We start from the raw sequence: 24,837 nt of genomic DNA, 5'->3' as shown, positions 1-24,837 counted from the left end.
TCACATGGTATATGAGGCACACGGAACTATATGTGTACCTGACAGAGTACTCAAATGCACAGTGCGTGACCGTCGAGTTGTGCACCGAGATGTACAATACGGAGATACGTCCGCTGATGTGCTCTTACTTTCCCGGGAGATCATTATTATGTAGATGCACTCCCGTCCAATTGTTGGAGTGCTGTACATCTAAACTTGTGCCCGCCGCGTGCGATGTGCAAGCGCCCTTGCATCGGTTTTGTGTCAGCTTGCGCCCTAACGTAGTCGCTCCCCATCCGTGACCATGTCACCATATTAGATCAAGATTTTTGATACAGCGTAGATCCGATGACGGGCGAGGCGCGGATGGTCTCACCAGCCACAGAGACAAGTGTCGACTTGTGTCGTTTCACGCCGCACTTTCATATTGAGATGCAAGCAAAAGTTGAAGGGCTACGAAACATGCATGCTCGTCGAGAGTGAAGTCTTGCTACATCGTCGCTACCACATACCCCAAGCCTAAGACCGTATGAAGAGGAGGGTCAACTGATTCGGTCGTGACTATCTGATACAAGCCTATATGAGTCTTGGCTTCGGAATAAGACACCTAGTTTCGAAGCCCGAGTATCATGTCTACGGTTTGTGTGCTTTGTCGGAGCATTCGAGAGTCGGAAGATGTCAGGACAGCCCCCATAACGGAAACCATGCGCCAGTAAGCGCCTTGAAGAGGTGAAACCATCAAAATAGAAGTATGATCTAGCATTGACTGCATCTCGGTCGAAGGAACCAGTACTCGCCCGGACTTCAATGGCGGTTGCTGCCCAAGACAGTCTCTATGGGCAACGATATGATAAGGACTAACTAATATTGTATGTAAAAGAACTTTACGTGAGCATCGAGATCTATTTTCTGGGGAACAATCTTCATCTCGCGGGAGGCGGACAGATCTTTGTTCAGTACATCAGCGGTGTTTTTTTTTGGACGGACCATGAAGAAGTCCGTGGTATCTTGTAACGGATCTGTCTTCGAGAAGGCAATCTTGGAAGCCTGTTGCTAGGTCCAAAAGCGAGTGCTGTTCACTATTGAGTCAGCCTTGCAAGTGGCACCGCTTAATTCGCAAGACAAGCTCGGGTCTCAGATGTAGAGCGTCGATATTCCACAAATGGCATACTACACATGGAAGCGGTGATCGCTGGCGAGATTATAAAACACTCAACTGCCTACCATTGTAAGGCTAAAAGCGGATTCAAATGAAAGTTGATGCAGATGCAAATGTTAGAGCAGCCGGAACACCATTGGTGCAACCCAGGGCGCAGGCAAGCGTAGGTTAGATCCTCGAGTGGGATCGCTCGTGTATAAAAATATACAGTACACAACGAGTACACAACGAGTACCCGCATATAAGCCGAACTGGCGCCCGGTACTTTAACCTGCAGCTCTGAGTTTTATCATTGAAGGAGGGGAACATGCGGGCATACATAAAGGCCCCTCGTAGTACAATCGCCCAAATGAAATCGATAACTCAAGATAACGGTGACAGGTTGTCATGATGGCATGCATGAGAAGGACTGCTCATTTGCGGGAGGATGAAACTTGGTAGACGAATAGCAAAGTGCCATTGAGGGCACAGAGGGTTTGCGATATGTCATAAGATTTCCCGAGGCCGCGAACTAAGTTTGGCTAAACTACAGCAAGGTACATTGCAAGATACAGGACCAGCTGCATACCTAAAGGACAACATCATATATCATGCAAAGCCACGTTTCATAGACGTGGCAGTGGACTGCAGTAGTAGCAGTAGCAATGGCAGGACCATCTATGTCGTCGTACATTACCTTCCCTCACAGAGCACAGAGCTACAGTACATCACTTCATTTGTACCTGTATGATGTACTGTAAAGGTAAGGTAGCATAGGTACAGTGTGTAGAAGGCGGTCCGGGCACCATCATTGCTGGCAGTTGAAATGGTTCGAGGTGCTGTGCAAGATTTGGTAGATCTGGGCTCGGGAAGAGGCGGGCAAGCGGCTTGTGGCTCGTCAGCGTCATGAATCGCGAATCGTGAATTTTCATAATGGTCAGCCACGACCGATAGATTCCCGGAATCCGCAATTCACAGACACTGTTTCGTGGCCCATTGACACGCTCCACAAGCACGAGCAGATAAGCAACGGCGGTGTAGTGATGTCTTGAACAGTGCCCGCGAAATATGATGATGAGCTTGTGCACGGGAAAACTTGGACCATTGTTGTTTGTTGAGCAGGTCATGTGACTTGGTTATGTCTCTCGTGTTTGTGTTTACAATTACGCAAGCATGCATAGTGCTGTGCGTGCGTGCGTGTACAATAATACCAGCCGAGTCCGGATACATATTACATACGCGACACAGACATGGGTCCCTTGGTGGATTTGTGTTGCAAGGGTCCTCTCACCGGCAACAGCTGCCCCAAGGTCAAAGTAGATTGGTGAGTGTGGGTGATCAGGGTCGAATTGCGGCAGCGAGACCCAATGCCCATCACCCACATGGGCGGCGGAAGGAGGATTGCCTGCAGCCTGGCCTCTTCAAGGTTCAGTTGGTGATGACGGATCGTGATATTGACCAGGGATCGGTTGCGTGACGAGAATGTGGGTTATGCTAATGGACGAGGTCGAGGTGGACAGTGCGGGCTGGAGCATGCTCATACTATCGTACTAGCGGGATTAGCTGACATGGTTCGTTGGTTTGTGTACGCTCGGGAGAGCACAGAACGCAGAGTGAGCAGATGCATGGCAAGCTTTCTCTCGGTCGGTCATGTTGCAGCCTGCACCTGTGCACCCGCTTTTTGTAGGTATTCTGCCCGTCCGTGTGTCTGTGCCCGGCCTGTGATGCTTGTAAAGTGCACGTACTCTCTCTTCGAAGGGTGCTAGGACGAGTTGCGAATGCTACGAATGCGGACTCGATGCGCCTGTAGGTAGTCTTTCCCACCTTTCCCGAAAGTCGCCTTCGACTACGACATTTTCCCATATCATCGACATCTGTATCGCCTCTGCTGTGCATTGTTTCGCGTCTCTGCTCTCTCGACTGTTTTGTGTCTACCTGACTCCATAACATATCACGTTGAACTTTCAACGGCGCCCGACGCGCCGTAAGACTCCAAAGTTGTTTACCTCGAATTGGCCCCCCATTCCAACGTCGCCATCTCTTCACGCCTACGCCGTTTATCCGGCAATTTCCTCCTCTGTTCCTCGTCCACAGTCGCTCTTTCGTCTTCTTGCGATTCCTCTGGCCTGTGGAAAAGATCCCCTCTCGGATTAACCATCAACGTGTTGATGGCCACCGACCTACTTCAGCGCTAGCTCCGTCAACGCTACAATTGTGCGCGCTCGCCAACGACCGTGTTTCGAACTCTATACTCGACCTTGTTCACGACTTCCTCGCTCTGAGTTACCTGTACCGTCCACCGAGCGAAAGACTGAGGTATAGGTGACTTCAGGAGTGGCTACGGCATTTGAAGCAGACGACTTGCTTTGGCATCACCGCGTCTGCCCCACTATCCATTCAACACACCAATTCAAACCATGGACTTCGAATATTCTCCACATCGTTCCGCAGGCGGAACACTTCACCTGCCATCTCCAACTCACCCACAGTACTCCATCGACGCCTTTCCTTCAATCAAGCAGTTGCGTCGGTCTCTGTCACGTTCCCCATCCAAGCCGTCGCGCTTTCAACTTTACACAACAACCAAGTCCCCAAACAAGAAGGCGCCAAACACCCCACTTTCGCCTTCTGGTTTATCGCGCGCTTTCAGTGCAGGTGCCGTCCCGGACTCGTTACTGAAGAACAAATTCCACCTCAGACGTAACGCGCCAATCCATGCGGGCGCACGCAAAACATCTCCGAACAGCTCCTTGAGACGTGCCTTGAGTGACGGAGTCAGCCAAGGAAATACTGCTTTGCCTGCACCGACAGCCCAAATTCCTCAGGACGACCAGGAGAACGCATTCGCCTCCGACATGGACACAGCAGGCGACATGCGCTTTGAGTTGGACAATGAGCCGATCAAATTTGATTTGCTCAAAGCACGCGCCGACCTGCCCGGCTCATTGTCTGCTGCCATGCGTGATCATATGAGCCCTGCGAAATCAAGTCCCCTCAAACGGAGCGACGGCGTCATGAACCTGGATCAGGCAACCGTCAGCCCTGTAGCTAAGAGGAGAAGTCTTCACGGCACAGCGGTCTTTGGTCACGAATTCGACATCTTCGATCAAGGCATGGACGGAGCCAGTCCTGCTAACCCTGACAGCGAGGAGTTCCAGTCATCAACGGCATCTTCATCTCGACCGAGGTCACCACAGAAGAGAGCTTTCAATTTGCGCAAGTCGACTCTACAGCACCGCGCCAGCACTGGCACATCAAAATCGCGCCTTTTCTACGACTCCATCGATTCTTCTTCGTCCATCTCATCTGTGCCGAGGACGCGATCGAGAATGTCGCTCGACGGTGCGCTGCCGTTGCGCGGTCTCGAACCACTTCCATTTCTGCCCGCACCTGAGGCAAGACCTGTGTCGAGATCGGCACCAAAGCCTCATCCTTTGTCTAAGACACTCAGTCCCTCCTCATCAGCATCGAGCCTCGGCGAGGATGTTCCCCCCTCCGCCCACTACCGTTCTAAAACTCATCCCCAAGCCTTTCCGAGGATTCTCGAAGTCACTCCCTGTTGGCGCACTTCGACCGAAGCACCAAGACGAATCCAACCACGAGAACTCTGGCGACGCTTTTGAAACCCCCGAGGCGTACAAAATGGCAAAGCCCCTCCCGGCGGCGTTCATGTCGACCGGATTGATTTCTAAGCGCAATCGGAATGTCGACCTCCCACAAGGCTCTTTCGGGTCAAGTCTCAATATGCCAGACACCCCGTCCAAGAAGACAACCATGGCGCACATGACCGGCACACCCGCACCGACTCCCGGATTCGCAAAATTCGCCCGACCTCAGCATGAATTTGGATCACCTACCACCCCCTGGAGTCCCCATGCCATAGAGGCTTCTCCCGAATCTTTCGGCAAAGGTGTGAGCATCTTCGGATCCAAGACTGGCACTCACAGACGCTCGAGCTTCCTGAGCGTCAACAACGACACTGATGACGAGGACTTTGCAAAGTCGCCCTCAGGCAGGGCTCATCTCGACATCGGTTCCGGCAATGATGAGATGCCTCCGACGCCCACCAAGGCAAGCACTGGTTCCGGCACTGTACGGCCCACATCCAAGGGAAAGGGAAACAGCTTACGCAGCAGTCTGTTTGGCCGACGCTCATCCCTCGCACCCGATACCTTCGTTACTCCGCATGGAGACGATTGTTCAATGGATCAGCCACCTGCAGACAGTAAGTATCTCTCACTCTCTTCTTTGTCCACGGACTTGGAACCGAAGTCCGAGAGCAATGTCCAGAGACCCACTACACCCACTTTCTCGATCACACCATGTGGCTCACCTTCTTCCAATTCCTTTGCCTCTATGATGAACCTACGACAGTCTCAAAGCAAGACATGTCCCTCTCCCCTTCCTCTACGATCTCGAGGTTTTCCTTTGTCATTCACTTCGACAGCAAGTGCTGAAGCAGATGGTCGCACAGTAGTGTACGGCACTCCTACGAACGTCCCTCAAACCCCTCAGGACAGTTACACACCTCCTGATCCCAGCGGTCTGACCATCTCTGGTGAACACCGTGGTCCCGTTCTTTTCAACCTCAGCACCAACTCAAATAGCTTCCCTCCAGCTACTCCGACTGGACCCAGAGACCATGGGAACAGTTTCGCCGCGAGCCATGTCCCAGGGGCATCGCTCTCAGGCTTCTTCGGTGTCAATGATGTGGACACCACCTTGACTTCTCGTTTCAATAGCGTTCAAATAGTTGGCACAGGCGAGTTCTCTCAAGTCTACCGTGTCGAGAAGCCCGTTCCAGGTAGCCCGGCCGCCCAGCAGATCACCCGGAAAGTCGGCAACGTATGGGCTGTCAAGAAGTCCAAGAAACCATATCTCGGACAGCGAGACCGCGAAAGAAAGATGCGAGAAGTCGAGATCTTGCAGGCGCTTCGCGGTCAGGAACACATAATCGACCTTAGTGACACTTGGGAATCCAAGGGACACCTTTACATTCAGACCGAGTTCTGCGAAAACGGCAACCTAAAGGATTTTCTCACACAGACTGGCTTCAAGGGTCGACTGGATGACTTCCGCATCTGGAAGATCCTTCTTGAGCTGAGCCAGGTAAGACAGAGACTACACCATTATACATGCCCACAAGCTAATATCGAATTGTAGGGTGTGAAATGCATTCACGACGCAGGTTTCATTCATCTCGATCTCAAACCCGCGAATGTGTTGCTAGACTGGGAGGGCGTGCTGAAGATTGCAGACTTTGGCATGGCAAGTTCATGGCCAGCGCCGAAAGGACTTGACGGTGAAGGTGACCGCGAATACATCGGGCCCGAGGTTTTGGCGGGACGCTTTGACAAACCCGCCGACATTTTCTCGCTTGGCATGATCATGCTCGAGATCGCCGGCAACATTGTCCTTCCTGACAATGGCCTGTCATGGCAACGACTGAGGAGTGGTGACCTGAGTGACCTCCCCAGTCTCACCTTCAGCTCTGAGAGCAGCCTACCTCGCGATGCTTCCGGAGACCCCGTGAGTTCGTCAAGTGATGATACTCTTCAATTCAGCGACGATCTCGACTTCACACCCATCATGGTCACGCCACGCAGGGAAGATCTACTCAGCCCACCAAACTTTATGATTGACGATGCCGACCCCGAAGCACTTGACAAGGTTGTCCAGTGGCTCATCAACCCTTGCCCAGACGAACGTCCATCTGTCGACGAGATTCTCGAATGCGGTGGCGTACAATGGGTTGCCGGCAGGAGAAGAGCGGGAGCCACAGTATACGAAGGCAACTGGGGCCCAGCGGTGAACGACAGCCTCGAGAATCCACAAGAAGACGTCGAGATGATGGATATCTGATTACCATCAAGAAAACAGAGTTTGGAGTAAGCATCTTCGGTTCGACCGCAGTCCAGACGCAGATGCCCCACGAACAAACACATTTCCGGAATTTATGATACCGGATATTTCACAAAAGCGTAAGGGATCAGCCCGAGGGGGCACACGGAACAACAGCACTACGACCGCAATACCAGGGAACGCGGCACCCAAACAAACATCACGACTACGACCGGCAGCCTTCGAGCAACGGCCGACGAAGTCAAGCCACGCCATTCATCACATCATATGGTCGCCTTTGTAAAGAAGGAGAATAAAACCAAAACAAAATAAAACCAAGCCAATATCACAGTAACGAGGACACATGACGATATACAATGTCCTTAATTCATCAGCTCTCCTATATGCGGCGCTGCATAGTTTTCGGTGTTACGAAAGGATCATGGGGCTCAGTCATGCAGCGATTCATGGAATTGACAGATCCTGTAATGTGCCGCAGATTTGTAAGGCTATCTACTTGGCCTCCGTAAGGCGTTCTGTCGCATTTCAAGGGCGTTTGCAATTGCTTTTCTCATTTGTCTTTTTACGAGGCTGCAATAATGCCCGGAGCTCACCGCGCGTCAAGAGACAGCGTTGGATCGAACGAACACACATTCACACTCACACTCACACAAAACGGAGATACCAAGATGGGCAAGGCGTTAACTAGCGAGTGGGAAACAGGGAAACGGAAGGTGTATTACTGGTGACAGGCAGCATAGCACATATCACGAGGATGAGAATAAAGAACAAAACTGTATTAATTGTCACAACCACCTGCGTCTTTCTCGCCTGCACTTGTGACAACATGATACTGGCGTCTCACAGCAGGCCACGTGGCAGTGAGGTACTCGTAGCAACCGCCAGCTGTACCTGTAGTGTAAGGTGTGCCTGACTTGGTCTCGCATGCCCCATGCGGTAAACATGAGGTGTTGGCTAAGGTATCTTAGGTATGGTTGAAACAAAGCAGCCGAGGATACAGACAGTGACGCATGGGCTGAATCGTTGCACATTTGGAAGGTGAGATACCTTACCCTGATGAAGCAACCTCGTTCAAGGAGCACAAAAAACCACGCTGCCTCAACACATGTGACTTTAATTTACACATTTTATTGGTTGCCATTTCTTTCCACATTATTGTCGTGACATGTGATGACCGCATACATAAGGGTCACCCATAATTGCCTCGGCACCCCCGATGGGGGAGTTCGGGTGAGCAACAACAGCGTAAGGACAAAGTGCACTGCTATTGGAGAGGAGAAGGCTGAAGATTGAAAGCGGCGCACAAGAAGCTTTGTTACAGGTGCCTCTAGTAGATTAAAGGAGGAGCCTGAAAATGATTTGATAGTGCGACTGATGACGTTGGAATTTCTTGATGTCGACGATCCTATGACGGTGTTTCCTGATGACGAAATTTTGGGTAAGGTAAGGTAAGGTAAGGTACCTTATCCATCGATCACTCGCCTAAGGTGCAAGTACGCTCTCATAATCGGGTACCTGCTACATCACCCTGCGATCATGTAGCGCGGTTGGCGAGTAAATTTTGTGTATAAGGCTACAGTACTTTTTCAATGGGAGGACAAGGAAGATTTACAGACAAGGCGTTTCATCATGTGGCTCTTGTTTATAGCCGGCATAAGTCACTGGGGGGAGGCTCTGCGACTAATGGACCTTATCTGACTTGACTGTACCGTACCTTGGGGCTACAGGTACGCGACCGAAGTTTGTCTAGTGCATGTGTTCTTTGTCTGGCCAGGTTATGAAACCGAAGACGTGAGGTATATCGCAGTACCTGTGTCATGATCGTTCAGCGAGGGGCATCAAGGTGACCGTAAGCTACCAGAAGGAAGGGCATCTGTCAAAAGGGGGCAGAATACCTTCTTGTACACTACTGTACGTACGGTACAAGCACGATACATCAGGCAGGACTCGGTACCCGGGGCCACGGGAGCGACCTTTCCTAAAGGGATCGATCTCCCCCTGTGTTCGCAGTGGATGGCTTCGCGAATGGGCAGCGCCGCTTAGCTACTGTATGCGCAGGTCCACATGGGCAGATGGTTTCTGTTTGTCTTGCTCACCTGTACCTTGGTCTTAGCCGTATGGAGTAAAGGTAGACATTTAGGGTAGATTAGTTAGTTCATAGTGCTGCAGGTAACGCTGTCATGGTTCGCAACCAATCCCAAAAGACATGGAGCACATACTGCACACGTATTTTACTGTACTGTACAAGGCGAGGGGGGAAGGGAGCTTGAAGCATTCCGACCATGTTTCCGTCCAAGACACGCACGCAGCTTTCTATTATTGTACTGTGTGTATTGTGTATGCCTACCTAGCCTTGGTCGTACCCGACATGTTGTGCTTCTTCCGTCTATTCAGTCCTCGCTGATCTCTTGCTCGTTCGATCCATCACATCATCTCTTCCCGACTAATAACACTGCTACCTTAGCTACCTTACCTTACGACTAGACATTACTTACTCCAAGCGAAGGGCTGCAATCGACGAAACGGCGGGCACGGGGCACGGACAAGAGCCCAGGTTCTCCCGCGTGCTTCAAACGCTCTTCTTGGACAGGAGTACAGTAATTCGTTTCCTGCTAGAGTCTATTTCTAATGGACCGGAGCGAAGAGTGCTTGCTAGGTGTGCATCACTGATTATCCCATTACCCACCTTTTTTGTTCTCTGTACCTGACCGTTCTATCCACCTTGGGCTTAGGTCCGTCGTCGCTGTTTGTGTTGCACAGTTGCTTTTCCTCTCTGTGATCACCTGGACAGCACTTGAGCAATTGCCCTTCACCCCACACAACTTGCCCGCCAAGGTGAGATCGCGGCTGCCGATCAATCTCTCCGTGCGGCTGGTCGAAAGAGAGAGAGAGGGAGTTGTACTGTATGTGTTGGAGGCGAAGAGTTCCCCGTAAGAGTCCCGTAAGAGTACCGTACTTTGTGCACATCGGACATCCTGGAAGCCACCCGAAAACAGCATGACCTGCCGCACTGCGTCACTCTAGCACTACCACTACCACTACCACTGCCACTACCTTGGCACTACACTATCTTAGTACCTTGCCTATTTTCCCTGCTGCTTTCCACTACTTTTTGAAAACAAAGACGGACGGATTCTCTAGAGGCAGGAAAAAGCCAAAAAGCAAGTCACAAGACACCACCTCCCCACGGCTTTACCGTCGTCGTCATGGCTTCCACCAGAGGTGATGGCGACGGTGACGGTGAAAGCCAAGGCTATCGTTCGCTCACTGGACGGCCAGAGACGACAGAACCCTCCCGGACTGTGGTAACCCATGGCCAACCTCAGCCGCAGTATACCCTTAATTCCGCAATTCTGTCCACGAGGAGAAGTAGAGACGGCAGTCCCGTCACCATACGACATGCATCTTCCACATCCTCGGTTCCCACCCTTCGGAAACATTCATCCTCTGGTGTCAACACGCCGCAACTTGTGCCATCCACCAACAACAGCCCGCACACGTCCAGGAACCCTTCTCCCATCCGTACCGCCAGATCGGGCCATGACGCGCCGCGCTCTTCCTCCAGACCTTCAGCGCCGGCATTGAGAAGTCGACAAAACAGCAACGACCAGAGTCCGCACCGCTCCCCGGGCTTGACCAACCACAACCACGGTGGCACCGTTCCCTCTGCTGCCGCCATCCAGAGAGCGCTGTCGGCCACCGCAGTGCCTCAACTCCAGGCCGGACCCGTCACCGAAGCCGTTTCCAAGCTGCCCAAGATGCAGCAGCGTTCCGTGCTCTCTTCCGGCGAGAGCACTCCCACTTGGCCACCGTCGCCGAGACTCAAGTCGCCACCGCCGAGCACTGTGAGATCACGGACGAATTCAAGCATGAGCCAGAGAGGCAGCACCTCGGCGCCGAGCATCCATGTTCAATCATCGACGCCGACCTCTGTCGTCGCAGCACCGAGCTTGCAAGCGGGCGATTCAGCTAGAAGCATCGAGGCAAGGAAAGAAGAACAATTACAGCCGACGACGTCGACGACAAAAGCACCGAGCAGAGGGCCTAGTGGGCCAAGGCCGACGCTGGAAACCGTCGAGGAAAACACAACGCCGCAGATTCTAGTACAGCAGCCGGTTCAAAAGTGAGTATCATGGCAGAATATGAGAGAGCAGCGACAGTTGACTGATTTTGAAACGCACTAGTCCTACACCGCAAATGAAACAACAAATACGCACTTCTGACGAGGAGAAAACGCCATCTGTCCGCGTTCGACCCAGTGGATACATCTCGGACGCCACGAGCAAATTGGCCGAGAGCGAAAGTGAAGGCAACAGAAGCGGCGACGGCAAAGGCAGAAAAGCAAGCCAGGACAGTCAGGTCTTCCGACCAAAGGTTGGCTCCGGAGCTCGAACATCGTATCCCACACTCTCATCCGCCAAATCGAGGCAGCCCGAAGGAAGTCGAAACATGACAGTCGAGACGGAGACTGTCGCCTCGGTGCCGCAGACGAACATTGGCGGCGGCAGCATTGCCCTCGATCGTGGTAGAGACGGCGGCTCGCTCCGCACGAAGCCCAGCACCGACACCATTCGTCCGAGGAAAGACAGGAAGAGAGCGTCGAGAAAGGCACCTTCGATCAACAATGGCACAGCATCAAGCAAGGCAGACATTTTCGAGGCACGCGTTGCCACCCAGGTCGACGAGCAAGGATCTTCCAGTGATGAAACTTTTGTCTACGAGTCCAACACGGAGCCGCCAGAGCGAACGAGACGCCATCATTCACGAACACCCTCGGGCACTTCCTTGCATAGCCAGAGCGAGTATCGTCTCGGTATACGAAACTATGGAGGTCTCCATAATGGCGATCATCGTGTGGCAGGCAAGCGCAGCATGAAGTTCTCGAACAACCCCTACAACATGCTCGACTCACCGTCGGAAGACGGCAACGGAACAGTCCGCGCGCATGCCAGACACATCGGGCGTCTTGGACGAGCCGCTGGCAGCAGTGGCCGCGGCTCTCTGTATCTGCAAGACTCGCCGTTCACGCAGGCTTCCAAGTTTCGCAACACAGATCGGCAGTCATCGAGGCCAGGATCCCCGAAATCTACGACGTCGACACAACACAGGCCCACTTCATTATTGCTGGGTAGGAAGAACGACATGGACCTCGAGGGTGGCGAAGGCGACGACGAGCGTACGCCTCTTGTCGGCACCGTCAGAACACTGAGGAGTTCAAGGTTGCATGCGAGACGATACAACACGGACAGCCTGCGCAGTCACCAGTCGTACTACGACAGCCCACACCATGCGCACTCGTTGTCTTCTGGATCGTCTTCATCGTCACGCCTGTCGAGATTTGGAGGATGCTTGTTCGGACTCGTGGTGTTCATACTGGTGGTGCTGGGTGCCGTGGGCTTCCTGGTCATGAGCAACAAGCCTCTGTATGGGTTCGAGGTGGACAGAATCGAGAATGTGTTGGCCAGCGAGCAAGAAATCATGCTCGATTTGCTTGTGGGTGCGGTGAATCCTAATGTACTAGGGGTCACAGTCGCGGACATGGACATCAACATTTTCGCGAAAAGTAAATACGTCAGTCCGATCGGCGGAGGACACGTCTGGCACCATCAGGACAAGAGCGGGTCCAGAAAAAACAGCAGAATGCGCGTTCGCAATTCGGATCATCAAGACCCAGACGGACACTGGCATCCAGGTCACGGGCCAGACAAAGATCACGACGGACAAGACGAAGGCAACGATCCCATGGAAGGAGACAGCCAAACCATGCTTCTCGGGCGGATCTTTCAGTTCGACACACCGCTCATTTTCGATGGCTCACCGATCAAACGACACACTCACCTGGCGCTGGGTGAAGTGCGACTACAGCATCCAGGCAACTCGACCGAGATGGGCGGGTCGGAGAGATGGGAGAGGGTGCTGCAGTACCCTTTCGAATTGATCCTCCGAGGAGTGCTCAAGTACCAGCTGCCGGTGTCGTCCAAGACACAGAGTGCGGCGATAGGAGCGTCGGTCTATGTGCATCCCGAAGAGGGACTGGACGCCATGGGCAACATGAGAGTCGAGGAGGTCGATCGGTCGGAGCGATGGCAGTGGATCGAGTTTGAAGACTTGGACGAAGACAACACGGCGATGCCTGTCGCCACTGCATGGTGAGCTGCCAACACGATGCTCGAGGGGCGAGGCGCCAGTAAGATAGGAAGTGGCGAGTTTTGAGGCTTTTGTTTTGGATTCACTTCAGCGTTTGAGCGACTTGAACGTTCTTCATCGGTTTATTGGAAGACGTGGGATTTCGACATTAGAAAAGGACCGCCGGTGTCCTGTGGATTGTGGTGTATCGTCTTTTTCTTGTAATCTTGTTTTTCTTTTCGGCAAACGAAGGCATTCATGTAAGAGGGGTTTTATATTCTGGCGAGAAAGAAGCACACGACGGATGACATCTGGGGCAGGGTCGCGCATTTCCACCGGAGTTTTCATGTTCTTTTATGGAATCAGGAGGATGGGAGGATGGTGTAACATGAGTCTGAAGGATAGATGGGTCTTTAGTCACGATAGGCAAGATGCGCAGATCAGAGACGTTCTCACCCCGATGTTTGCTTTGGGGTACCGTGATTTGTCTGTTGGTCTGTCGGTATACTTGTGTAATTATATTTTGCTGTGTCAGGACAGTACGGCGGACGCGGGTCCGTATGGGGAAGTCACGAGCCTCGCCCGATCGCCGCCCCTCATTGTTCATCATTGATGATATACTCCGTACTTCCATCACAACTCCACCACAACCCATTCAATACGCATCAATTCCGTCCCTCTGCCTCTGGCCAATTTCCATATCATCGCCATTCCCAGCCGGGCGACAGTCTGGACCAGCCAACCATGCTGTTCACCCGCCGCTCTGTCATTTCATGAGAAAGAATCAATGACAGCGAACCGGTTCCAGCGATAAGCCAGACCGAAGATGGATCCGGCGCAGTTCACGAGGATGGACAGCACGGCGGACGGGGGCGCCCTGATGGATACACCCACTTCAAAAGCATTCCAGACGACGCCTGTGTCTTCGAGTAAAGCGAACGGGAAACCAATGACGGGCGCTGCGAGTGGAGGCGGTGGTGCAGCAGCAGCAGCAGCAGCAGCAGGTGGTGCAGGGACTGTGGTGCCCAGAATAGACACGGAGCCCATCTATACCGCACTAAAGGCCTCGTTGGGCGAAGGCTTCGGGGCTTATCGAGATGCCATTGCTGGCTTTGTGCTGGGTGAGTGCTTTGCACCTTTCTATTCATCTGTTTCTGACCGAGCGGCAACAGGCAAACTGAGCCAGGCCGAACTCTCACAATCCCTCAACAAGTTGCTGTCGCCCGCGCCCTCCGTGTCGATCAATCCTGCGTCGAGCGACTCGAAAGACGCAAAACTCACCTCGACGATCCATCTGCACAATCAGCTGCTGTGCGCTTTGTACGCGAACATCTTCCGCGACTCACCCCCAGACACGGTCGCGCCTTGGGTGCTCGCGCCCGACGACGCTGCCGGCCTCAACCAACATGCTGGCAAGACGGGCGCCGCCGGTGCTGCTGCAAACGAGGCGGAAGAAAGACTCAAGCGCGAGGTCATGTCGCTGAGCGCGCGCGACAGACGGAGAATCAAGAACATCAAAGACACCACTGCAGAAGCAGAAGGCAAGGGATCGGGTCCATTGGCCAAGACCCTGCTCTATCACCAAGCCCTGACAGTGCCGACTTCCAAGGTGGATGCAGAGGCCAGCCTCCTCGAAGGCAAAGGCAGTCTGGCAAAAACAAACTGGGATGTGGAAATCAAGCGGAGATACGCAATGCCTCTGGCATCCGAAACCCTCGAGTTCCCCTCGCGCACCGAGATCCAAGGACGCATCGAACCCATATGCTACGAAGAAGGCGTCGGTCTCACAGCAAACACCCCTCTATCTACCTCCACCCTCCAAGCCTGCGCCGAACTCGTCGAGACCGCCACCGAAATGTTCGTCAAAGAAATCCTCGAGCGCTGCATCTCGACGACGCGCACAAACGGCGACCTGATGCCCATGACAGCCGCCTACAAGACCCAACTGCACAAGGAAGAAGACGCCGTCGAACGAGGCGAGCTGGCGCGCAACGCCGCCGGCCTGCTGCCTTGCGAGGTCGAGGCCACCGCCCACAGAGACCAGCTCAGCACCGACGATTTGAGGTTGAGCGTGCGCCTCGACGACGGCCGATTACCCTATGACGCTTTCCTGGCAGACAACTTATTAGGCGACGTTGACGTCGACATGGACGCCTGGGACAGTGTACCCACGCCTCCGGACCACGACCTCCACCGCCCAGATAGTCTGTTACTAAACGGCACACACCACGCCAAGGGTGCTGGCAGTGGCAAGGATGTCGCTGTCGTGGCAGACAGTGGCGATCCCATGGTCGTCGACTCGGATGACCCCGACGGATGGGGTTGGACGGGTGCGGGGCAGGAGGATATGGATGCTCTGATGGGCGTGCTGGACTCTGCTCTCGCTGTGGGATATTAGGGGGGGGGGGGGGGGGTTATCCATGCCCTACGCATACACTACTTGACATTTTCACTCGGGCAAGTCCCTAGTCACCTTCCCGAGTTGAAAACGAAAGAGAAGGAGAGAGGAAGGAAGAGAAAGAATAGCTCGCCGGGCCGAATCGAGAGACGGCAAGGAGAGAAACAGAACGGGAGAAACGAACGAGAAAGAGAAATGTACACCGTGGCAGGACCACAGAACATGTACCCAGACACACGGCAAATCTCACGATAAACCACCACCCTACAGACACACGAGATCTCTCGAATAATATCGCTATGAGAGAGACATGGAAGAGAGAAGACGTCGAAGAGAGCAGGAGAGAGGAAAGAGCAAAGAAATGAGAAATAATATTCAGAATGGCCAACTTGTTGCACCTACGTTGCTAGTCGCGCACGACGACAACACGAATTGACTATGCATTCGGGTGAATAAGTGACGATGTGAAAGTGAACTGCGGATCTAACGACAACACTGGTACTACACCTAGCCAGACCTATACGGCTCATCAACAGGGACGTTCTTCGCCATGAAGTCTTTATACGTCGGCGTGACTCTGCCCACTCTTTCCTTTCTTTTTCTTTCTCTCTCACCCTCTCCTCCCATTTCCCACTTTGACCCCACCACCACCGACGACGACGACGACGACGACGACGACGACGACATGACGGCCACCAGCAAATCCTCAACCGCACTCGCCCACCTGACAATCTCTCCTTCTCGCCACGCAGTATGCTGAAACGAAAGACTGACGGGGACCCCATCGCAGTCGAGCCCGATGGGCAGCGTCAGGATGGGATACGCTGCTTGCGCGGCGATGTTCTGGCCGGGCGCTAGCACGTCGCAGAACAGGAGCGCGTCCAGACTTTTTTGCTCTGAGTTTTCCTCTTCGTTCGACAGAGATGAGGAAGAGGAGAAAGAGGAGGGGTAATGCGTCAACGCGTAATCAATCCCCCTTTCTCTCGTCTGCCGCCGGATATACGCCAACGCGGCGTGATACGTCTCGTCTTTGACCCCTTGCGTGGCGACGCACTCGCGGAACAGTTTCTGGCCGTCGGGAAACGCCGGGTGCGTGCCTGCTATGCCGCCCTCTGTGCCTGGGTTGTCGTCGTTGAAGTCGACGATGTCTTCGAGCGTTTGTATCGGGAAGGGATCGTTGGAAATAGTGGTTAGTCTTGAGAGGTATTGGTTTGTTAGGGCGTAGGTCTCGACTTTTGAGACTGTTATTTCTGCGCGCGAGGGGATGGAGTGGCCGTAGTGTTCCCTTTTTTGTTTTTTTGATCAGTTTGCTGTGTTTCTGGAGCAGCATATAGTAGAGGGGGCCTGATATCAGAGGCAAAGAAAGACTCACCAGTCCCAGCGTCCGTCCTTGTGGATCCTCTCCTCGGCACAAGGCATCTCGACAGGGATGATCTCAGCACCAGCTTCCTTGATCAGCTCCAGCACTTTCTCCGCAATCTTCTTCTGCGGCGCAGGAACCAGCTCCCAGAACCTCTTCATCGGCAGTCCGAACCTCGCGCCTTTCAATGCCGAGCGATCGGTCAAACACTCGAAATATGACTTTTCCTGTCGTCTTTCAGGGCCCGTCGAGAACTCGTCGTCGGGATCAGCACCAGCGATGACATCCAATGCTCGCGCGGCATCTGCTACAGTTCGTCCGTACGGACCCACAGAGTCTTGAGTCTCGGAAATTGGAATCACTCCGCCTCGACTCGTGAGTCCGACCGTCGGCTTGATGGCTACGACGCCACATACCATGCCCGGCCAGATGATGGACGTGTCTGTCTCTGTTCCGAATGCCAGAGGGACGATGTTTGCACTGACTGATACTGCCGAGCCTGAACTGCTTCCCACTGTTTTGTACCATCAGTGACTAATGCTCATCGTCGCAAATCATTGCCAATGGTCTATCCATGACTTACTGGCCGATCGCGAAAGCATATACGGATTACGACACTGCCCTCCTCGCGCCGAGTATCCGTTCGAATAGACACTGGACCTCATGCCTGCCCATTCATCCAAGTTGGATTTCGCCAGGACGATAGCTCCCGCTCTACGGAGGAGGTGGACTATGTGGGCGTCCTTTGGAACTATAGACCCCAGTAGCGCCCATGAGCCTGCTGTCGTCTGCATCTTGTCTTTTGTTGCCATGTTCTGCGAGAGAGACGGTCAGATCAAGGGCGGCAGTTTATCATGGAGGAGCTGAAAACGACCACGCGAGAGCAATGTAGGAATCGGAATATGCATCTGCAAATACAGAACAGGTCTCATCTTTTCTTTTCGAAACATGTACTTACATCCTTGACTATGACAGGAATACCATGCAAAGGTCCCCGGACTTTACCCTCCTTCCTCTCATCGTCGAGCTGCTTTGCAATACCCAGAGCATCGGGATTGGTCTCGATGACACATTCAAGATAGGGATTGACCTGTCGCACCGACTTCAGAAAAGAAAAAAACACTACTTTATAGAATATACTCAGCTCACCCGTCTTATCCTCTCGAGACAGAACCTGACGTACTCGACAGCCGTCAAAGACGAAGAAGAGAACAGATGTTGCAGCTCGTCTACCGAGATCTCGTACAGATCGTGGTCGTCGCAAGTAGGCATACGAAAGACTTCTGGCACGTCATCTTGTGACTCGGGTTGTTTCTCGTCGATGACTACAAACGACTCTTCTCTCTCTTCTGCGTCCACCACTGGACTCTGCTTCTTGAGAAAAGGTAGAGAGCTGAACATGTTGCAGAACCTCACTTCAGACTACCTTAGCATATACGAGTAAAAGCAGCAATGTGGCACAGCCCGGTCTGTGGTTCCAAGACTCGGTCAATCACTCCTCCTCTCTTGGCTGTGCTCTACCTGGAGAAGTGGTCAGGAGATAATGAGGCTCGCTTAGTGCACCACAAGTGACAGCAGCGAACACAAGGATTCCAGATCTCGAGTGGCTTGGACGTAATTGTGGGTCGATTGCCCAGCTTGTTTCAAGTCGATCTCGAAGCACCGAGGAGATTGTGGAGCCATTTGTGGCTGCGAGGTGCAGGAACAGGCTTGGCGTTTGTTTACAGTACCCTGAGCTCTGAACCAAGGTATGGTGAGGCGTCACTCAAGCATCCAAGCACAGGCATAAAGCACAATCACCGTTGCTCCGCCATTCCATGAAGCTGTCAAGAATAGTATACAGTGACGGCATGTGTTTACCGACCTGGGTTTTCTTTTTTGTCTTCTTGTTTTGAATGAGTAGCCAAAGTACAGTCGAAAGGATAGGAAACAAGACTACATACTCGGCCATTCATATTCACCACAAAAAATCAGGACTGTCAGCTTGCCGCCAGAAAAGACAATACATATGTGCTGAGTGGCGCAGCTCTGAACGGACAATTACAAGCTACAATGATGCCGACTTGATCCTGCTTATACGAGCTGCCTGACCTAATTACCACTTTATCCAAAGAGAAAAGCGCAGGGGACGACACGCGTAAGCGGAACGGCGGGATGCGATAGAGACGAATTATTCTTTCTACTCTCTTTCTCTTCCCCAAGTCCATCTCATCGTCGCAATAGACGCCCTAAGAGACTCTACATTTCCTGCCGCAGCATCTCACGCTTCATTACCTTACCTCGGACCTTTTGCGAGCAAATCCCTGCCGCTGCGGCTCAACGACAATCTAAAACAAACGCACTTACTCGTGCATTTTATCGTTCGTTCGCAGATAACCCCCACACTGTTATCGTTTTGCGCTGCGCAGACGTTCATAGGGGATCAGCACTGCTGCACATACGTCCGAGGGTCACCAGTGTTGATATCATCTTACTTCATCGCTCAGGCACAATATTGATTGCCGGTGGGAGCGATTCCGGTCAGAATCAAACCCAGTCTTTTCGACTCCAGCCAAACGCACCGGAAATTCAAATAGGTCCTATTATTGATTAGCAGCACACCGAAAGAGTGTCAACAGCCGCCGTCGATCGCATGCTCTGCCTGCACCAGCACGCGATAAGAACACCACGTGCTCCTCCGCCCTCTGGGGCCTCCTCTATAACCTTACTTTTCTTCTTTCACAGCTGAGAATGGACACAGCCGGTCATGTCCTTCTGGAGGTCCACCAGTTGTACGCCCGAAATGACACCAGCACATCTGCCTCGGACGCACCAGCGCGGCCGGGCTCCTACAAGATTGTCGGAATCATCCTCGCCGTCTGCTCTGGACTGTTCATCGGCGTGTCGTTTGTTGTCAAGAAAATTGGTCTGTTGAAGGCCAACGAGAAATACAACGAGGTCGCTGGTGAAGGCTATGGATACCTCAAGAACGCCTGGTGGTGGGCTGGCATGATCACCATGATCATTGGCGAAATCTGCAATTTTGTTGCTTATGCCTTTGTCGACGCCATTCTTGTCACTCCGTTTGGCGCCCTCAGTGTTGTCATCACCACCATCCTGTCTGCCATTTTCCTGAAGGAAAGACTGAGCTTCGTCGGCAAGGTCGCATGCTTTCAGTGTGTTATTGGCGCCACTGTCATTGCCATCAATGCCCCCGAGCAGAGTGCTGCTAGCGACATTCAAGAAATGCAACACTATGTCATTGCTCCTGGCTTTCTCGCCTATGCAGGTGTCGTTATCCTCGCCGCCGCCTTCACCGCTCTGTGGGTGGCTCCGCGATACGGCAAGAAGAGCATGTTTGTCTACATCAGCATCTGCAGTTTCGTCGGAGGCTTGAGTGTCGTTGCTACCCAGGGTCTTGGAGCTGCCATTGTCGCCCAGATCTCGGGTACAAACAAACACCAGTTCACCCAGTGGTTTCTCTATGTCTTGCTAGTCTTTGTCATTGCGACTTTGCTCACCGAGATCATCTATCTCAATGTACGTATCACGTGCAGTACCTCAAAAACACCCGCTGATATCGACATGTCTTGCTTAGAAAGCTCTGAACATCTTCAATGCAGCTCTTGTCACGCCCACCTATTATGTCATGTTCACCAGTGCCACCATCATCACGTCTGCCATCCTTTTCAGAGGTTTCCACGGCACCGCTGCCTCCATCACTACAGTAGTCATGGGCTTTCTCTTCATCTGCAGCGGTGTTGTTCTTTTGCAGCTTGCAAAATCATCAAAGGATGTCCCAGACACTGCCATATTCCAGGGCGACCTCGACCAAATGCGCACGATAGCTGAGCAAGAGGAGCCCGAGTCCGAGCCTCGCGCCGACACGATCCGCGGTGGTGCCGCCATCATTCGCGCCATCAGCAAGAAACGTACCGAGCGCCAATTGGACGAGGTCAAGACGATACACTCGGAACGAATGGACGCCATCGGCGAAGACGAGCCCGTGTATTTCGATGGTCTACGAAGACGCAAGACCGTCCTGGCACCCGGCAACTCAAGTATAAAACGACAGAAGACGATTCACCCGCCTCTGGGAATGTCACGCTTCCCGGAGCAAGACAACGCGGACGCGCACTCGGATGCTGGCAGTGCGGAAACAGACGTACATCCAGGTTTCCATTTCCCGAAGTTCGGATCTCGTCGCAAGGCATCAGCCAAGTCACAGTCAGCCACCGGATCGGGTCAACACGACGCTCCGACCGAACTCAAAGATCTTGAAGCCGGCGCTGGGCATGGTCCAGCCACATACAGCACACCACCGAGAAACCAGAACGAGCACGTCTTTGGTCTACCGTCGGGACTCCAACCACTACACAGTCACGACGGCGCCAGCGACTTCGATCAAGACACGAGCTACAAATCGCCGATAACGCCACACGTCAACTTCGTCAGTCCACTACCGACACAACAAGACTCATTGGCGCCACCGGCACCACCACCGCACAGAGACACGGGTGGCAGCAGCGGCAGCGGAAGCGCCAAACGAACCTTTAGTTTTCAGAACCCAGTGACACGACTGTTCAAGCACGGTCACAGCACTCACGAAGCGATACCCCACGACGACGAAGACGACTATCAGCGCCAGCAAGACGAAAAGTACCGAGGAAGGGAAGACATGGTCGCCGACGACTCGGCATCCGTGTCGACAGACCGTCGACCACTCTCCCGCAGCGCTTTCTCCTACACGGCAGGCGCGAGCAGACGGAGTTCGCGGAACCACAACCACCATCACAACCAACCCCACCATGCATCAGCAGCGTCCTCATCATCACGCCACCCCGTCGCAGTCGAAGAAACAGAAGAAGAACGCATGGGCCTAGTGAAAGGCGACTCCAACACCGACTTCCCCACAACAACATCACGCTACAGCACCGCCAGCCACCACGACAACAGCAGAACCAACGCCCGCAGCGGAGCGCTCAGCGAAGACGACGACTGGATGGTGACGTCCGCCAGTGGGCGAAGCGGCAGCGACAGCCCCGAAGACCTGCTCGCTACAGGCGATTTAGGCAGAGTCAGAAGAGTCCGGAACGGTGGCTTCGATGACGGTCGTGATGATGATGATGATGATGATGATGATGATGATGACGAGTATTCCGATTATGATGTCGATGCATTGAATTATGTCAAGCCGAGACGGCCGAGCGGGGTTTGATCTTTCTTTTTGTCGTTTCTGGTTGTTTGGATACCATTGTTGTTCTCCTCGTCGCCGTTGTTTCTTGGGGGAAAGGGTCGGAGTTGCGCTTTTCTTGTGTGCCATGTCTGCCTGGCTGGCTGGCTGGATTGAATGTGTTCATGTGTGAAAAAACAAAAACTGTAGCTAGATACCTTTCCTTGGATCTGTATGTACCTTATTCCTACCTTCTTCCTTACCTTGTTTCCTGTAGGGAGTCATAGAGCGGGGGCGTTATTTGGGGGAAGTGCTATTTAATCTGGTTGTCCTTTCTTTCGTGTCTGCGTGGATACATATTCCAAGATTTGTATTTACTCTTCTATCATCGTAAAAAAAAGGGGGGTGGCTTTTGATATGATTGGTGATGGCGAGGAGGGATGTAGATGCACAAAAAGCAGGGGACAGAGAGGAATGCTAAGAACGATGCAGCACAAGGCAGAGAAAAAGAAAGAGAAGAAAAAAAAGGACTACGCGACAGCCTTCTTCTCCAACTCGAGCTTCTCGAGCGCCTCGTCCACACTCTTGCCGACGGAAACCTCGGCGCTGTCCTGGCCCTTGACTGATCCGTCGGGCTTGGCCTCGACCTGCTGCTGTTTCGCTGCTGCGCCGGGGTGGCGCGAGCCCTTGTCCTTCTTTTCCTTCTTCTTCTTCTCCGGGGGCGGCGGGTAGGCTTGCTTTTCGATCGCCTGCCATTCTTCCGAGGCCTTGAAGGCTGCTTGGATGGGTGCGAGGAGGTCGATGAGGGCGGGGGTGACGGCGGATTTGAGGAGTTGGGGGGTGAGCTGTAAGAACATTGAGTCAAGTTTGAGGAAGGTGTTTTGGGACGAGGTTAGGTGTAGAGATGAGAGAAAAACTTACGACGTCGGCGCGGTAGTCGTCCTGCATCGTCTTGATGTCCGTGTAGACGAGCGGCCCGCCTTCCCGTCTCTCCACCACAAACTTCTGTGCGCCGTACTTGAGAGCACTCGCGGGCAACAGGACGTACTCGACAAAGGACAGGACGCCGTTGTCCTCGACGACCTTGGGCATGGCAAAGGCCTTCTTCAGCTTCTTCTGCACGACGGCGGGCTCGTCGAGAAGATCAATCTTGCTGTCCGGGTCGCTGGAACTCATCTTGCCGCCTGCGAGACCGGGCACCATGGCGTTCATCAAGTGTGCGCGCTCCTTGTAGCCGATCTTGGGCAGACAGTCCTTGGCCAGGGCAAAGATCTTGCGCTGGTCGACTCCGCCGAACTGCGCGTCCACCTTGAGGTACTCCTCGTCGAGCGCCTGCATGACGGGGTAGATGAGCGAAGACAGGGTGGCGTTGTCGACCTGCTTGACCACCTCGGCGCCCGCCTTCTTGGCGTCGTGCATGGTCGTGACAGACTCGAGTCTGAACCTGTCCATTGTGTATTCCTTGCTGAGCTGGTAGCTGGACCCGAGGACAAACTCGAGCTTCTCGATGGGTGCGCCCGCGGCCTTGAGCAGCTCGGTGATGACGAAGCGGTAGTAGACCGCGCGGTACTCGACCAGCTCGATGGGAGCCTTGAGGTTGTCGAGGAAGCCGTGGATGTCGGCCAGCAGCACCTTGACTTTGCATCCCGCCTGCAGGAATTGCGCGATCTTGAGACAAGGCACAAAGTATCCGCAGTGCGGACGCCCTGTAGTCGCCGTTCCCCAGTACACTTCCAGAGGTCGCTTTTCCACTTCGAGCACGTGCTTGATGATCTCTGGGTTCAGCACTTCTTGCAGGTTGTCGCAGATCAGGTCGAATTGCTCCTGCGGTGTTTGGGGAGTGGAAGAGGCCATGGCGTTATTTTTCTGTCAAGTATATTCCTCTTCTCTCCGGCTTTGGACTTGTTAGCAGTCAATGGCGACTGGATTGTGTTTTTTTTTCTATCTCTAAGTCTCGTGATCAAAAGAACAGAAGGATCAACGAGTGGGGGAGGAAAATGGTGTATAAAGTGAATGTAGATGGAGGGGTACAGAAGGCAGGTACGATATGATTTGTCTCTGGATCTGACTCAGAGGAGGAAGTCACCTTTGCTGGTCCCCGAGTCATCTATCTCTGCCAAGCCAGGGTTTCCTGACATGTCGGTTTGGCATGTAACTCCCCTCTGGGGCCCCCCTTTGCTCTTGTGTTTACTGCTACTACTGCATGGAAGACGGAGTGCCTGACCCACGGAGCTCACCTTTACCCTTTACAGTACAACATGAGGAAGTTCAGGAGAGGCTATTCTTGTTCATGTGTTCATAGTGTATTGTGCTTGTGCTTGTGCTTGTGCTTGTGCATCCATCGTCATCCAGTCCCTTTTTTATACCCGTACAGCAAGGGAAGAGACCTCCGCAGACCTCCGCATTAGAGGAAACCCCCCGTCTTTTGTTCTGTATTTACTGATTGTCGTCCAATGTCATCTACAAAAGTCACACAGTTCACAGTGAGCATGATTTGGTTCTACTTATGATAGTAACAGCAGGATCATCCCCCACACGACTGCTAATCATTCATGTTCCATCCGCTGCCTACAGCCACCCTGCTTCGTATCACTGTACCACAACACACATCTCGAGTTTAGCTTTACGCGTTGGCTTCTAGCAGGCCGCGTACATACAGTACAAGTCAAAATCGCGATCACCACACCAGCCGTTTCAGGAGTTCCGACCCGTGGAATCTTCTGCGCATCTGTAAATTGTGAACTGTAATCCGTTGCATTCTCCGTTTTTTGCATCTCTCTTTCTCTCCGTGTCACACTGAATACACATCTGCCAACGCCTTT

At 53.1% G+C, this 24,837-nt stretch overlaps 6 protein-coding genes across 6 annotated transcripts; 4 read left to right on the top strand and 2 right to left on the bottom strand.

The window, feature by feature from the left end:
• Positions 1-4,861: 4,861 nt before the first annotated feature.
• Positions 4,862-6,979, top strand: AAFC00_001012 (uncharacterized protein; the record flags this gene model as incomplete). Its single annotated transcript, XM_069348537.1, has 2 exons — positions 4,862-6,226; positions 6,281-6,979. 2 exons carry the CDS (start codon positions 4,862-4,864, stop codon positions 6,977-6,979), a joined length of 2,064 nt encoding a protein of 687 aa, XP_069203609.1.
• A 3,206-nt stretch (positions 6,980-10,185) lies between these two features.
• Positions 10,186-13,132, top strand: AAFC00_001011 (uncharacterized protein; the record flags this gene model as incomplete). Its single annotated transcript, XM_069340141.1, has 2 exons — positions 10,186-11,102; positions 11,164-13,132. 2 exons carry the CDS (start codon positions 10,186-10,188, stop codon positions 13,130-13,132), a joined length of 2,886 nt encoding a protein of 961 aa, XP_069203608.1.
• A 799-nt stretch (positions 13,133-13,931) lies between these two features.
• AAFC00_001010 (uncharacterized protein) lies at positions 13,932-15,503 on the top strand (the record flags this gene model as incomplete). Its single annotated transcript, XM_069340140.1, has 2 exons — positions 13,932-14,226; positions 14,278-15,503. 2 exons carry the CDS (start codon positions 13,932-13,934, stop codon positions 15,501-15,503), a joined length of 1,521 nt encoding a protein of 506 aa, XP_069203607.1.
• A 507-nt stretch (positions 15,504-16,010) lies between these two features.
• AAFC00_001009 (uncharacterized protein) lies at positions 16,011-18,264 on the bottom strand (the record flags this gene model as incomplete). Its single annotated transcript, XM_069347882.1, has 5 exons — positions 16,011-16,788; positions 16,876-17,377; positions 17,447-17,678; positions 17,822-17,953; positions 18,013-18,264. 5 exons carry the CDS (start codon positions 18,262-18,264, stop codon positions 16,011-16,013), a joined length of 1,896 nt encoding a protein of 631 aa, XP_069203606.1.
• Positions 18,265-19,593: 1,329 nt separating this feature from the next.
• AAFC00_001008 (uncharacterized protein) lies at positions 19,594-22,060 on the top strand (the record flags this gene model as incomplete). Its single annotated transcript, XM_069340139.1, has 2 exons — positions 19,594-20,382; positions 20,441-22,060. 2 exons carry the CDS (start codon positions 19,594-19,596, stop codon positions 22,058-22,060), a joined length of 2,409 nt encoding a protein of 802 aa, XP_069203605.1.
• A 485-nt stretch (positions 22,061-22,545) lies between these two features.
• On the bottom strand, positions 22,546-23,869 carry AAFC00_001007 (uncharacterized protein; the record flags this gene model as incomplete). Its single annotated transcript, XM_069340136.1, has 2 exons — positions 22,546-22,860; positions 22,937-23,869. The coding sequence occupies 2 exons, from the start codon at positions 23,867-23,869 to the stop codon at positions 22,546-22,548; spliced, it is 1,248 nt and encodes a 415-aa protein (XP_069203604.1).
• Between the last annotated feature and the right edge of the window lie 968 nt (positions 23,870-24,837).

The sequence above is a fragment of the Neodothiora populina genome (assembly GCF_041146345.1).
Source record: "Neodothiora populina strain CPC 39397 chromosome Unknown canker_contig_12, whole genome shotgun sequence".
Classification (NCBI taxonomy): domain Eukaryota; kingdom Fungi; phylum Ascomycota; class Dothideomycetes; order Dothideales; family Dothioraceae; genus Neodothiora; species Neodothiora populina.
Note: the sequence above shows the minus strand (reverse complement) of the source record. Positions and strands in the feature narration are given on the sequence as shown.